We start from the raw sequence: 15,294 nt of genomic DNA on the forward strand, positions 1-15,294 counted from the left end.
GGGGAGTCTGGGCGGGCCAGGTGAGGGGCGGGGGTACTGGGGGTGGGGGGAACAGGGGCGCTCGACCCTCGGGGCCTGTCTGCGCCCGCCGCGTCCTGGAGCTCGGGGAGCCCCCTCTCCCGAGGGAGCAGGGGCTGAGGAGCCCGCCCAGGGCCCCCGCCCGCGCTCGAGGCGGGGTTCCGACCTTCCCGTCCTCAACTGGGGCGCTGGGGGCACCGGGGACCTGCGCTGCCTCCCACCCTGCTCGGGCAGGTTTATCAGCCCAGAGGGGGACTCCCCCCTCCCCGCCCCCCGGTTGGCAGTGTCACCGCTTCCGGCCGTCCACACGCGCTGTGTGTGGGATTCGTGAGGCCCGCGGCGGCTCCCAGGGCTGTGCCACCCTCCAGTTCCCTCACCTAGGGAATGGACGGGCGTGATAGAAGAGGCCCGCGCCTACTCAGAGCGGGTGGGTGAGGGTCCCCAGAGTGTCTGCCTGTTGTTGTTGTTGTTGCTGCGGGAGATATCTCTTGGGGGTGGCCCTCCTGAGTCTGGCTTCAGTGGCACGTAACCTTAAAGAGTCAGTGACTCTGCCCCTGCTCCCCGCAGAGTCCTGCCAGGCCTCCTTCCAGGTACAAGAAAATAGGATGTACCTTCTCCCCTGTCCCCTCCAGGGAGAATTCTAGGGACCTCCAGTGAGCCTGGGTGAGAATAGCCTCATGAGTCCCTAGGCTTTATTCAGAGGTTCCCTTGAATTGCTAAGTTGTCTCATCCTCCCTTCTCTTCCCCTGCCAGAGAAGGAGAGTCTCTGGAGGAGGGCAGAGGTGGGATCCTGGGCTCTCTGGGGGGTGAACCTGGTGGGGCAGTGGGGGGTGGAGCCAGGTCAGCTGCTGGGTCCGGCATCCCCTGGGCTTGTGTTGGAACCTCACTTGTCTGCCCTCAGAGGCCCTGAGGGAAGTATGATTCTCCAGCTTGGCAGGAGAGAGACTGGGGCTGAGAGAGGGCAGATGACCATGGCCTCTATGCCAGGCCTGGAGCTGGCACTGCCCATAAGGAGGCAATTGAAAGATGCTTTTTCCAGGGGACCTTCCAGCCCAGAGGAGAACTGTTGGGAGGGGCAGAAGTGTTCCTGCCTTTAGGCTCCTCTGGCCATAGTTTAAAATGTGGAGAATTTGCTTGGGGTTGGGCTGGTCATCATGTGACGATAGTGACAGCTTGCCTAGCAGCAGTTCTGGGCTATGGGCTCCCCTGATGTATATAAGTGCATACTCAGTCCTTGCGCCCACCCCAGGAGGTAGGTATTCTTCCTTATTCGTGGGCAAGAAAATAGGGTCACGCAGCTCATCCCTGGGAGATCCAGGATTTAAATCAGGCCTATCTGATTCTTCTTAAAGATTTTAGTTATTTATTTGACAGAGAGCGAGAGCACAAGCAGCGGGAGCAGCAGGCAGAGGGAGAGGGAGAAGCAGGCTCCCTGCTGAGCGGAGAACCTGACGTGGGGCTCGATCCCAGGACCCTGGGATCATGACCTGAACTGAAGGCAGACGCTTCACCGACTGAGCCACCCAGGCACCCAGGGCTATCTGATTCTTAATAACATTAGTAACAATGATAATAGTAAGCTGTAGCTGATATTTATTGGATGCATACTGTGTGCTTTGTATTAACTAATTTAATCATCATAATAACCCTATGCAGTGGGTACTATTATTTCTCCCATTTGAAACATGAGAAATCAAAAGCAAAGAAAGGTTTAGGCATTTGCCCAAGACCATACATGTCAGCTACGAGTTGAGGATCTGGGATTTGAATAGCACCAATTCGTTTTATTACCACAAGGCTCTTGGGGTGATCAGTCAGGGTCTGTTTCAGATGTAGGAGATAGAAATCACTCTCCCAGTAACAGTGGTTTAAACAGAAGTTTATTTCTGTCTCACTTGAATGAAGCCTGGGGTGAAGTTGCCCAGGGCTTCTATGTCAAACCCAAGGTGGCTACTCCAGCTCCACCCATTACATCTGCATCCCAGGTGGCAAGAGGTAGGAAGAACTGAAGAGGGGCAGTGCCTCCTTTTAAGAAAAATTCCCACAAGATCTTTCTGTTTAAATTCCATTGGTTATAACATAGTCGCGTGACCACATCTAACTATAGGGAGGCTGGGAAATCACCACAAGCCAAAAATCCAGCTCCCCCCACGCAGTCAAGGAAGAAAAAAACAGATCTGGACTGCTGTTAAAATAGCTAGTGCAGATTTTATTGAAGACTGTTACAGTAGGGAAAAGGGACCTTGGTATGGAACTGAGTTCAACTCGGAATGCAGCACGGGCAAGTGAGAGTTTATAGCCAAGGAGCAGGGTAAAATCAGTGGATGGAAACTTGCTGAGGGGAAACATCAGGACTGAGTGGGGAGTCTGGCTAAACTGACCTGACAAGATCTCTGCTGAGGGCAGGCCGGGGTGATCAGATGTCACCTGGGGGTGATACCAGATTTGAGGATGACTGGGTATCAGGGTGGGGAACTCTTGCTAAGCTGATGTAGCAGGGTTCTTGCTAGAACTGGATTTTACAGGAGGGGCACAGATGGTATAGGAGAAAGTTCGGGAACCTGACTACAGTGTGGTCAGGCAAAGAATCTTTGTTGCCACTAGGGAAGATGGGGTGAGTGAGTCCCGGCACAGCTGGGTCTGTCCTGTACTCTGGGTGCTTCCCAGGACACTGTGACACCCATCATTTGGAGAGGTACTGGTCATCAGGGCCCAACCACCCTGAGTGAGCTGCCCAAAGCTGTCAGGTAATGAGAGAGAGGAGGCTTAAGGCCATAGCCCATGGCATCTGTGTCCTCTCCTGTTTTGACCCAGGTGCTGGTTTCTGCCAGACTGGAACTCCCCTAACCCACATCCCCACCACAGAGGTCAAACAGGTAGGACGGGTCCCACTGTGTGTGCGGGAGTTTCCGACCCAGGTGCAGGGCAGCCAACACTGGGCAGGGCTGGGGATGACTCTTGTCAAGGCTGTCCTGTCTGGGATCAGTTCTGTTTCTTTTGGAAGGGGTGTAGGTAGGAGTCATTGGCTTCTCTTTGATAATCACAAATTATTTTAGACTAAACAGGTACAGAGAAAGCATAACTAATACCTGGCACTTACTACAAAGTATTAAAAAAACAGCTCACTTCCTATGAACTCATGTCACCCTGGAGGCAGAGAGGCTAAGGAAGTGGGAAGACCTGGGATGCAAACCACTCCCCACAGTCAAAGCCCCTTTCACCCTCTCAGGAGCCATCAGCCCTGTGTGTCCTGCAGCTCGCTGAGCTCTTGGGAGGGGAGAGCAGTGCCAGGTGGTGAACTGGGCAATTCCTATTTCCTGGGACCCCGAGGTGTGGGACCATGCACCAACTCAAGCACACATAGAGCGTCAGAGGGAATCCAGGTCAGTGAGATGCCGTGCTGGCCTACGTGATGATTAACGAACATTCACGGAGTCTTCTCCACGTGCCGGCACAGATGTGGAGCTCCTTGGGGCACCCGGAAGATGGGTCCTGCCCAAGGCCACACTACAGGTGGCACCCTGGCATTGGCTCCAGAGTGTCCAGCACTCTGACCTCTGACAGTCATCACTGGTGGTTCTGCTCAGGGGCTATGGCTTTGGGGTGCTCTGACAGAAAAGGAACACCCCTGCTTGGGGCCAGAAGTAAGGACTTGAGTCCTGGGAGGTCTTGTCTCATGGGAGCACCCAAGCCTTTCCTTCTCAGCATTGAGCGCATAGCTGGACCAGGGCTGAATGAAGACCCTGTACTGGGAGGTAGGGGCCTAGGTTCCAGACTGGCTGGGTACTCTTGGGTAGGTCATGTCCCACTCCTAGCCCTCTTTGTTCCATCTGCGTGCCCGGGTGGGTTGCTGTTACTGAGGGGATGCTACCACTGGGGGCCTGGGTGAGGGGCTGAGCTGGTTTGAGGAGGGGCAGAGGATGGTGGCCGTGTTGGGGGGGTGTTCCACCTGGACCCTCCTGGGGGAGTGAAGGAGGCCAGGCATCCCCTCTGCAACCCCAGGCACTCAGGAAGGGGATGGGAATGCAGTGAGTCTAGGGGCTGGATGCTCATCTCTGCCCTACCCTGCCCTGCAGGTGGGATGCTATGGAATATGATGAGAAGCTGGCCCGGTTCCGGCAGGCCCACCTCAACCCGTTCAACAAGGAGCTTGGGCCGAGGCAGCATGAGCAGAGGGCCAGTGAGGAGGCCCCAGAAGTCGCTTCTGAAGGTAGGTGCTGGGAGGAGGGCTGAGTGGGCAATCTGACCCCTCACTTTGGTCCCCCATCCTCTTCCTAGGTCTTCCCGTGGAGCATGCTGGCTTTCCCAAGTACCTGGGCCCCTTGCTGGCCACTTCCCTTTTCTCCTCTGCACAAACCCCTTTCTGCCTGTTTTGTGGCCCCATTAAGACACACACTCCTGAGAGGAGGGATTTGTGACTGTCACATTACTGCTGCATCCCAGGGCTCAGCACACAGCGGATACTCACTCAGGGAATACTTGGGGAGGGAAGTCAGAGCTAAGATCTGGTCAGGGAGAGGATGGAATGGCCTGGACAGAGTCCCAGCTCCTAAGGGGGTCAGGAGGGTGGGGCTCTAGGAGCCGCACATGCAGTCAGTAGGGGTATTCAGGGTGTGTGCACACACGCAGAGATCTCTAGGGTCCACACGGGGGTTCAGAAATTCTGTTGTGCAACCGTCCAGGAGCCTTGAGACTATATATGCATATATCAGGTAGGCCCTAGAAATTGGGATGTTTCTGGGGTGTCTGGGTGGCTCAGCCTGTTGGGTGTCTGACGGGCTCAGGTCATGATCTCAGAGTCATAGGCTTGAGCCCCGCGTTGGGCTTTGCGTTCAGCGGGGAGTCTGCTTATCCAGACTCTCTCTCTCCCTCTGCCCCTTCCCCTGCTTGTGCTCTCTCTGTCTCTCTCTCTCTCAAATAAATAAAATCTTAAAAAAAAAAAAGAAATTTAGATGTTTCTGAAATACCGTTTTGTGGACCTCTTTTAGCACCATGGGTATCCCCCTCATCTTCTTGGTTTCTTTCTTCTTTTTTTTTTTAGTTTTATTTTTAGATTTTTTCCCCCCACCTCATCTTTTTGAATGGCTCTCTTATTTGTACAGGCTATGGGTTTCTTTGCAAATGCAAACAGGGCAGATACCAGGGCAGGGCCTGGCTCGCCTCAGCACCTCCTGTGGGCTTCTCTGGTTCCCTATGGTCCTTCCCAACCCAACCTACTCCTGGGGGAAAGGCAGGTTGATTTTTCTTTCTCTCTCTGCTGCCCTCCACACCTGTACCCCTGCAGAGGCCCTGCTCGAGCTGCCCCCTGGAGAGCCAGAGTTCTGCTGCACTGAGCGAGTGATGGATCTGGGCTTATCTGAGGACCACTTCTCCCGCCCTGTGGTAAGGTTTGGGCCTGGAGTGGGAGGGGCACTGGGTGAGCCCCCAACGCAAGAGAAGCCAGCCCTTTCCTTGTCACCCCATCCTCCGGCAGCAGGGCCAGTCCAGCTCAGCTGGGGCTCCTGGGCCTTGAATCTGAGACTTACATGACACCTGACTCCCATCTCCAAAAACTGTTTGGGGGCCAGAGAAGACCATCTGCCCTGGGGTTTGGGACGTGAAGCTGCCCTTCTTGTGTGGAGCCATCCCTCTTCCCATGTTCCTGGTTCCTGGGAGGCAGACATAAGGGTGAGGGAAGGACCGCAGGGCCACTCTCCTCTGTTCAATTTTTTGTTCGGTTGAAGCTTGTTCTTTTTTTAATTAAAGGGCTCTAATAATCTCTTTTTAAAAGTTTGAAAATATTTTAGTTTTATGCAAAGTATCTTCAACTTTTATTTGGGAGAAACGTAGAAACATTCTAATGTAACTAAAATCAAAAAAGATTCACCCAGAAGCCCCAGTTCTCATTGACTTTTCATTTTGTGTTTGTGTTTTGTATCTTCATTAAAGACGTTTTTGAGCCCCACCTCTGGGCCACACACTGAGCTTGCAGAGTAGGGGTGTCCCCTCCTCTCTGCCTGGTCTCCTGGGGGTGGGGGGTGGCCTCTTAGGGCAGCATTGTCCCTTTCCTGGGGTGAGATCAGCCTCAGCTCCCCTGCTCAGACTTAAGCCTGTCTTCCTTCCCTAGTGACAGCAGGGTCCTGAGCCCAGGGCCTTTGTTGGGTCCTGGCCCTGAGTCCTTGTGAGGTGCTGGTGCTAAGGGTGGGTGGGTGCCTGGGGCATCTCTGGGCTTGGTGATTAAGCTAGAGGCCACTTCCTCTCCTCCATGACAGGCGAATTGTCATTTCCCCAGCTCTCATCCAAGAAGAAACTCTGTAGAAGGAAGCAAAATAGCATAGCCAGAGAAGTGGCTGGGTTTCTAAGAAGGAAGTTGTGTTTTGAAAAACATCCTGAATTAGGTTTTCAGAGGCTGGTGAGTAGACAGGTCCAGCTGGGGGCAGGTGGCACAGAGTGGTTCCTGCCTGTGCTGTTAACTTTTCTGGGCCTTGAGCCAGTCCTCGGCCCCTCCCTCCTGCCCTGTTTCTTCATCAAGGCAAGCGAGGAGCGGGGAAGGTCGGCTCTGGGCTTGCGATCGAGTGGAAAGCATGCAGGGTAGACATCTGACGCTGTCACCTGCCTCCACCACCCCCCCCCCCGCCCCGGGCAGGGTCTGTTCCTGGCTTCTGACATCGAGCAGCTGCGGCAGGCTATCGAGGAGTGTAAGCAGGTGATTCTGGAGCTGCCCGAGCAGTCGGAGAAGCAGAAGGACGCCGTCGTGAGGCTCATTCACCTTCGGCTCAAGCTCCAGGAGCTGAAGGTGGGTGCCGGCCTCCCCGCCATGGAGGCCCCTGGAGCCATGTGAGAGTGAAGTCTCCCCTTCTAGAGGCCGAGGGGCTACGATAGAAAGCTACCCAGAAAGCTGGGGGCAGAGGTGGGCCTTCACCCCATGTGCAGACTCTCCGTTCATTTTACCCTGACAGGCCAGTCCTGGGCACACGCCCACCCTGCACCTCAAGGAAGTGAGGGAAGTCTGTCCTTGAACCTCCTGACCTGGGCGGGAGGGCGGGGGGGCTTCCTAAGTGTTTCATGAAGGGGACAGCAGTAAGGGTTATGCCTCCTGGAGGTGCACATAACGCAGGCCTTGAATGGGTGTGTCTGTAACTTGCTGCCGCTGTGCTTGCTCTGGCTCCCGAGTCCCTGGGAATTTACAAAACAGAATATTCATTAGAGTTTAAGTAAGGCTATGGTAACAGAGACACCCCAAAACACAGTGGCTTAGAGGAATGATGTGTAATTTTATGCATGTGGAGACCCTATAGGTGACCTAGGGCCCATATGGCAGCTAGTGGCGTCAGGGATCTCAGACCCTCTGTTTTTTTGCCTTGCCAGTCCTTGTGGAGAATCCAAGATGGCCCCATGTCACCTTTGGGTCTGTAGTTAGCAGGGAAAAAAAAACAAAACAAAACATGGGAAGGAAGAGAAAGCCTTATCACTCCTGCTCACACACCCTTGACCCTAACATCACCCCAGGACAGCACCTGGGTGCAGGGAAAGTCAGTCTGTTGTCTGGGCGGTCCAGGCCTGACTGATTACTGGGGAGTTCTGTTGCTGAAAGGAAAAGGGGGTTTGACATTGGGGGAAACTCACAACATCTGCTGTAAGTAGTACCTGGAAGAAATAGGTAAAGGGGTTCATGGGAAGGGAAAGGAGTTTCAGCAGGCTCACCTGTGACCCTCCCGGGCCTCTCTCCAGGACCCCAATGAGGATGAGCCCAACATCCGAGTCCTCCTGGAGCACCGTTTCTACAAGGAGAAGAGCAAGAGTGTCAAGCAAACCTGTGACAAGTGTAACACCATTATCTGGGGGCTCATTCAGACCTGGTACACCTGCACAGGTGGGCCAACACCCAGACCTGCTTGTGGGTGGGCAGTCCTGGTCCCCAGGGCAGTGCAGAGACCTGGCAGCTCTAGGTTGTGTTCCGGTGAATTCTCTGCAGTGTCCTCAGTGTGTACTGAGCCTTGTGGACTACCTGGGATAAAACAAGGGACAAAAGACCAAACTCCTGCCTTCACCAGGCTCACATCCACATGTGGCTATTCCAATTTAAATTTAAACCAATTGAAATAAATACCTACTTAGTTCCTTAGTTGTGCTATCTCAATAGCCACTGAGGCTGTGGCTGCCATGTTGGACGTTTCCATTTTTGCAGAGAATTCCTGTGGATGGTGCTGTTCCGAATGAGCATAGGGTGTGTTGAACAACATAGTACGTTGAAGAAAAATAAGGAAAGAAAACAGTGTGGGTTAGGGAGTGTGATGGGTGTGACTTTAGGTTGGAATGAAAAGGCATCATGTGACATTCAAGCAAAACCTGGAAGTCAGGGAGTAAGGCAGGAGTCTGTCTGGGGAAGAATGGTCCTGCGAGGGAGGCTCTGTGGCTGGTGTGTGTCCAGTGTCTTCAGTGTGGAGCAGAGAGAAGTGTGGCTGGTGTGTGTCCAGTGTCTTCAGTGTGGAGCAGAGAGAAGTGTGGCTGGGGCACTACACCTGAGAGGAGGTTGGTCGAGGTGGGCTCAGAGGTACTTTTCTGTAAGTGCACTGGGGGCCACAGGTCAGTGCTGGACATGCCTGGATTTTAAAAGGACCCCTCTGGCTGCTGAGCTGAGCATGGACTGAAGGAAGGAGTGCAAAGGGGGAGGGGAGGATGATGGCCCTCTGATCGGGGTGGAGTGTTTTGGGTAGGAAGTGTCCAGGTGCAGCACTAGCTGAAGGGCTGGAAACAGGCATAAATGCGGGTTGAGATGACTTTGCAAATTTTAGTCTCAGCAGGTGGAAAGATGGAGTCACTGAAATCTGATGTGGGAAAACCACGAGTGGGAGGTGGGTTTGTTAAGGAAGAGCAAGAATTTCCTTTAGATGGAGTGAGTTGATGCCTTTCAGGCATCCAGGTGGGAATGGCAGGTAGTTGGGAGTTGAGGAGGGAGGTCTGCAGGCGACCCCAGGGCAAGGCTTGGGATGGGGACTGACAAGGTCTTTGAAGTGCTGGGACCTATAGTGGGGTCTCTAGAAGCTCCCAGATTGACGTGGGAATTGGGGTAGAGCTGAAGGCCAGGATGCCCCCCACTTCTGAAAGGCACAATATTGGTCCCCCCACCCCAGGGTGTTATTACCGATGTCACAGCAAGTGCTTGAACCTCATCTCCAAGCCCTGTGTGCGCTCCAAAGTCAGCCACCAGGCTGAATATGAGCTGAACATCTGCCCTGAGACAGGGCTGGACAGCCAAGATTACCGTTGTGCGGAGTGCCGGGCGCCCATCTCTCTGCGTGAGTGCCCCAGGAAGCAATGGGTGCAGGGTGAGGGAGGCTGCTTTGGGCAGGTGTGAGAAAATTGGATAAATCAGACAGCTCGGGACACCAGGGCTCCTGTGGATGATGTCCTGCTCTCTTTCCTTGGGAAGTGACAAGTGGCTGCTACCAGCACCTTCTCACTTCCCACTCAGGCAGACTGAGGTTCCAGCCCAGGTCACCTAGGGTCCCCACAGGGCTGGCCAGTACTCAGCCTCCCGTGTGGCCCCATTATCACAGAAAGCCCACCTAGACGGGAAAAATCACAGGCTATCATTCATGTGCCATGTGTCAGAGATTTATTAATGTTAATTCATGGGGTCCTCGCAGCAGTCCCTTGGTGGGGGTCCATTTTACAGATGACAAAACTGAGGGTAGCAGAGTGCCTTGATCTGCTTCAGGTCTTGTGGCTGAGAAGAGGTTGTGTCAGGTCTGGAGGGTGGAACCTCCCAGGTCAGCTGCCCCCCCGCCCCCGCCCCGTCTGCTTTCTATGCATTATGTGGCTTCTAACCTGTCAGGGACCCTGAGGGCAGCCCCGACTTTGTAATGACCCGTCCCCTCTACAGGGGGCGTGCCCAGCGAGGCTCGGCAGTGTGACTATACGGGCCAGTACTACTGCAGCCATTGCCACTGGAATGACCTGGCTGTCATCCCTGCGCGCGTTGTGCACAACTGGGACTTTGAGCCCCGCAAGGCAAGGGCATGGGGGAAGGGGGCAAGGGTGGTGCAGAGGCTGGGGGGAGACTGGGCTGGGAGGGGAGGAGATGGAGCCCCATGGAGGGAGGGCCAGTGCTCAGGCCTGGCTCAGGTTGGGGGGAGCATGGTTCTGGGGGTGGTGGTGTGTGTAATGCTGGAGGTGCCCCTCCACCACGCCCCCCAGGTGTCCCGCTGCAGCATGCGCTACCTGGCGCTGATGGTGTCTCGGCCAGTGCTCAGGCTCCGAGAGATCAACCCCCTGCTGTTCAACTATGTGGAGGAGCTGGTGGAGATCCGGGTAAGGCTGGAGGGGGCAGGGGTGAGGCTGGTTTTGGCTCAGGCCATGATCCTGGGGTCCTGGGATTGAGCCCCACATCAGGCTCCTTGCTCAGCTGGGAGTCTGCCTGCTGCTCCCCCTGCTTGTGCAATATGACAAATAAATAAATAAAATCCCTAAAAAGAAAAAAGGAAAAACAGGTAAAGTTAATTTCAATAGTATATTTTATATGACCCAATGTATCCAAAAGATTGTTTGAATATAATCAACATACATTATTCTTTCTCTTTTTTGTACGTGTTTGAGGGTAAATGCTCCTTGGGGGGCATTGGCCTGGAAGCTGTGGTTCAAACTTGAGCTTGGCTGGAGCTCTCAGGTCTGGGACCATCCTGGGGCCTTCTGTCCCCTCCTGACCTGGAGTGCCAGCACCCTTGGTCCCAGACATGCCACGGCGCAGCCCTGGCCTGGCTGAGGATGCTGACCTGCCCCTCTCGTCCACAGAAATTGCGTCAGGACATCCTGCTCATGAAGCCGTACTTCATTACTTGCAAGGAGGCCATGGAGGCTCGTCTGCTGCTGCAGGTCAGGCCACTGGCCCGAGTGGGAGCTGGGAATCCGGGGGAGAGAGGCAAGGGGGAACTGGAGAGCCAGGGCGGTGAGGATGCCCCTTGCCCAAGCCTTTTTCCTGTGACTTCATAGCTCGTGTGTGCTGTGCTTTAGCAGAGGGTCTCCCCTGCTCTGTCCCAAGGAGCGCCAGGTCTGCAGTGAGCAAACATTCTGTGCACAAAAGTGTTCTCTGATTCCATCACTGAGGGAAGTGGGTATCGCTCTGCAGCCCTCACCTGGGTCTCCATGCAGCGGACCAGGCACAGTCCTGCTCAGGCAGGATTGACCACAAACACTTTTCAAGGCTCACCTGTGGATCTGTTCAACAAACATCCATGGGTATTCACTGTTCTAGACCTAGGGAGCAGGGGACAAAACAGGCAGGAATCCGTGTCCTCACTTCAGGTGCGGAAGAAAAATCAAGAGTCAGGAGGTGCTAAGGTCTGTGGACAAGCTAAAGCAGGGAAAGGAGGTGGCAAACAGGGTGAGGCCCGGGAGCGGGTGTGCCTGCTGTGCTGGGAGCAGCGGGGCGGCCGTGTGGCTGGGGGAGCGCAGTAGGAGGCCTGGAGACCGACACCATCTGTTGCTTCCGTGAGCACCCGAGGGCCTGGAGGACGGGAGTGTCGGTGGGTGGGCAGTGGAAGGGGCCCTGACCCGGTGTTGGGTGTCACGGTTGCCGGGACCCACAGCTCCAGGACCGGCAGCATTTCGTGGAGAACGATGAGATGTACTCCGTGCAGGATCTGCTGGACGCGCACACGGGCCGCCTCAGCTGCTCGCTCACGGAGACCCACACGCTCTTCGCCAAGCACATCAAGCTGGACTGCGAGGTGGGCCGTCTCCCGCAGACCAGGGGGCATCTCCGTCTGCTCCCAGTCCCCGGGGCAGGGAGGGCGGGTGAGCAGCTTGGCCCAGTGTGTCCTTGGCCTCGGGTGCCCTTTGGAGCAGGCACTGACCTGCCCTCTGCCCTGCACTGTCGCCCCCAGCGGTGTCAGGCCAAGGGCTTCGTGTGTGAGCTCTGCCGAGAGGGTGACGTGCTCTTCCCCTTCGACAGCCACACGTCCGTGTGCACCGACTGCTCTGCGGTCTTCCACAGGTCAGCGTGGCCCCGACCCACCCTCAGGCCAGGCGTGGGGGCTCCCTGCCTCGGGGGGAGGGGTGGGGAGGGAGGCACTAGGGTGTCAGTCTTTGCTGCCTGATTTTCAAAGCCTTTTGCCTTGATCCTAGATCCGGGGTTAGACCCTGATGTGTGTGACTACATTTGAAGTTCCACTGGGAACAAGCCGCTGTGGGGCTGGGGAGGGGTGCAGCCCAGACCCCAGATGTGCGCCTGGCGTCTCACTGGCTTCCCTTGTCCACCAGACCTGAGGTGTAGCAGAGGCCAGAGGTCCCTCAACTTTCCAGTTCCTGGCACCTCCAGTGTCTCAGTGATTTTTTCAGACATCCCTAGGCCAAAAGAAATACCTAACATTTTTACTAAGTACTTAGGCTCAAACAACATAAGCATTTATGACAAAAAGACTTAGTGGATGTTTGTAAAAATCACACACATACATTGGAAGAATCATCAATACAGTTACTAGTAATAGATGTGTGCCTGCGGGCCCTGCATGATGCCTCACCCTGGACTCAGACGGGCACCTCCCATTTCTGTCCACGTGGACTTCTGTCAGGCACTTGCTGTCCGTCCTAGCACGCACTGACGTTGCAGACCGGGACTGCTGTCACAGAAAGGATGGTAGGGAAAAGCGAACGCTCCAGCTGTCGATTCTGTGGCCCAGCAGTCCCCAGGACCCCGTGCACCCCCGGGACCCCAGCGGAGGCTCTGTGCAGTGGTGGTAAGAACAGGTAGGGGAGCCGAGAGACCGAGAGCTCCAAGCAGAAGTCGGATGGTAACCAGCTAGCAGGTGTGGACCCTGTAGGAGGGGCCTGCACTGAGGCACTCAACTCCAGGCCTGAGTGCACCTAGGTGCAGACCTGGCTCCTGCCCTCTGGGAGAAACTGCCTCTGTTTCCCCATCTGTAGAAGGGGGATAGAAGGGCCTGACCGATGAAGTCTGGGAAAGCTCAGTGGTAGAATTTCACATGCAGAGAGCCCAGATCCTTGCTGGGGCTGACCCCAACCCTCCCTGTCCCCAGGGACTGCTACTATGACAACTCCACCACGTGTCCCAAATGTGCTCGGCTCACCTTGCGGAAGCAGTCGCTCTTCCAGGAGCCTGGTCCAGACGTGGAACCCTAGAGCAACAGGCACCCCTCCCAGGCCTTTCTGGTATCCAACCTGCTGGTCATTGCCAAAGTCAAGGTGTTTCTTGTGTTCTGGAGACCCCTAGGGTGCAGCCTCTGGACCTCTCGCCTGTGCTGGGCCAGAGGGGTATAAGCAGCACCGTGAGGACCATCATCCCTCTCTCAGGCACTTGCTGGGACTTCGGGCAGTCTCGCCTGGCTCTTTCCTGGGTGTGTTGCTGTGAAGGCTGCAGGGCTCCATAAGAAGGGAAGTGGGGAAAGGCTTCTCACTGCCCCTGTGGCAAAGAGCCTTGGGGAGGCACTTGGGGCCAAGCCGCTGGGCTTTGGCCACCCTGACAACCCCGAGAGGGCTTTGGGGGAGTGGCTGACAAGCCCTGGGAATGCTGGCTGCAGACACCCAGGCTTGGCCTGAGTTTTATCTGCAATGAATGGTTTAGATCTACCTGGAGGCCCCCATCTCCTTAGCCCCTTGTGTGGGGACTTGTAGTTGGCCCCAACTGGGTTTGTTCACGACTGTCTCCCAAGGGCCCTGCTCCTGCCTCTCGAGGTTCTCTCTCCCTGGGTTCTCCTCCAACAGGGCCAGTCCAGGGGGTTCCCACTTCTGTACAACATGGAGGGAAGGGGGCCGTGAAGCTCTTCCCCCTGGGTGGACCACTGCTCCTGCCTTTGCTCTGCAGTTTACCGTGCTCCAGACTGGGTGGTTGGGGGTCCAGTTGGAAGAAGCTGTCCTGTTTCCCAGTGTGGAGCAGGGACTGTGACCCTGCGGGGAGGTTCTAGGTTAGGCAACAGGGTTGGCTGCAGTTGGCCTATTTGCCTGAGGAGCTCCATGTGCCGGTGGAGGGCTCTGGACAGCTCACAGACCACCACCAGCCAGTGGTCTTTTGTTTGGGGGCCTGAGGTCAGGCACTGGGAATATTTACTTGGGAGCGTCAGGCAGGAATCCCAGAGGGTGTGCAGAAAGACTGGGGCATGGAAGGTATGTATACCAGCTGACGAATGGAACCCCTGGACAGAGGAGGAGAACCCACAGCTCTTCACTGGGGGAGCCAGCATTGGCCTCGGTATTTGGAGGGATGCTTCATGCTCTAGAGACCCCGCCATGGGGGGGGGGGCTGTGGGAAGAGGACGTTTCAGGATGTGGCCCTCAGTCTTTCTTGCCCAGATTGTGCTTGGCTGTCATGTGCACGGTTGACAACGCGCAGTTGGGTGGTGGAACACAGCCACTTGGGTATCCGTGACCTGTGACCGGCAGCAGAAAGGTCAGCCTAGCTTGCTGGCCGATCAGAGGGGTGGATAAAGATAGTGTCCCCTCCTCCTCACTTCTCTGCACCATCAGAGAAGCCTCACGTGGTGGCTGTAGGCAGCCCTCTTGCAGTGTGTTCTGATCTGCCTCAGGGTAACGGTGAGAAGCAAACACTGGTGAAGTCGGGTCAATGACAGGTCCCCGTCCTGCTTCCCCTTCCTCTCTGAGGCTGAAGAGGGGCTTAAGGGCCAAACGCCTTTTTCCTACACCCCCCAGATCTGCACATTTCGCACCACTGCGTTACATTTCTGTCATAAGGATATTGGCCATTCCTGAATCTTCTGTGTACTGGACACATTATTCCAGTTACAATCACTGTGTCCATAGGAAGCGTTAATGTGCTGGCATCTGCTGGACAAAGAGTTGGCTCCCTTTTCTTTTTAATTACCCCCGTTTCCTCCTCCCCAATATTTCCACCTACCCTTTCTGAGTGGCAGAGTCTTTAAACAAAATCATGTGTGGATCTTGGAGTCCACAGCACGGTACAAGAACCCATCAAAGACCCAGTTTGCATGGCCAGCCCTTCACAGGAGAACAGCAGGGATATCCCATTGTAATGATGCCGCAGCTGCTGTCTCATTAAATCCGTGTTCTCTGGACTCTGGTGCGTGTGGTGAATTGGGGACAGGCAGGGTTTGTTGACACGCAGACCAACAGCAGGCGTAGGGAAAGCCCAGTCTTCCCCATCCAGTGGGGTCAAATGTCATCTGTTCTGGGGAGGAGTTCTTGGTGGGTGTCACAGGCTAAGTGTGCCGAGTGCCTCAGCTCCATTTCTATGAATGATGAAAGCACATACCTTGTTCTAGGAAGCAGTGAGCACTGAGCCTGGCATGCAGAGAATGGCCAGTA

The 15,294-nt window shown here is 55.3% G+C and overlaps 1 protein-coding gene across 7 annotated transcripts in view; it reads left to right on the forward strand.

Annotated features, from left to right (window-relative positions):
- Positions 1–15,044, forward strand: part of DEF8 (differentially expressed in FDCP 8 homolog) — a 16,115-nt gene extending 1,071 nt beyond the window's left edge. The window contains exons 2-13 of one of the 7 annotated variants that reach the window (XR_004629145.1): positions 4,095–4,228; positions 5,303–5,400; positions 6,644–6,793; positions 7,729–7,870; positions 9,132–9,296; positions 9,884–10,011; positions 10,198–10,311; positions 10,792–10,872; positions 11,586–11,726; positions 11,883–11,992; positions 12,124–12,744; positions 13,035–15,044. Coding sequence is in view for 6 of the 7 variants with exons in the window: in XM_011234283.3 (XP_011232585.1) it covers positions 4,105–4,228; positions 5,303–5,400; positions 6,644–6,793; positions 7,729–7,870; positions 9,132–9,296; positions 9,884–10,011; positions 10,198–10,311; positions 10,792–10,872; positions 11,586–11,726; positions 11,883–11,992; positions 13,035–13,137 (1,356 nt within the window). In the remaining variant the exon portion in view is untranslated. Of the gene's footprint in view, positions 1–4,094; positions 4,229–5,302; positions 5,401–6,643; positions 6,794–7,728; positions 7,871–9,131; positions 9,297–9,883; positions 10,012–10,197; positions 10,312–10,791; positions 10,873–11,585; positions 11,727–11,882; positions 11,993–12,123 lie in introns of all 7 variants that reach the window. The other 6 variants (XM_034672737.1, XM_011234283.3, XM_034672736.1 and 3 more) reach the window with 6 other exon arrangements.
- Positions 15,045–15,294: the final 250 nt, after the last annotated feature.

Source organism: Ailuropoda melanoleuca, chromosome 12 (assembly GCF_002007445.2).
Source record: "Ailuropoda melanoleuca isolate Jingjing chromosome 12, ASM200744v2, whole genome shotgun sequence".
Taxonomy (NCBI): Eukaryota; Metazoa; Chordata; class Mammalia; order Carnivora; family Ursidae; genus Ailuropoda; species Ailuropoda melanoleuca.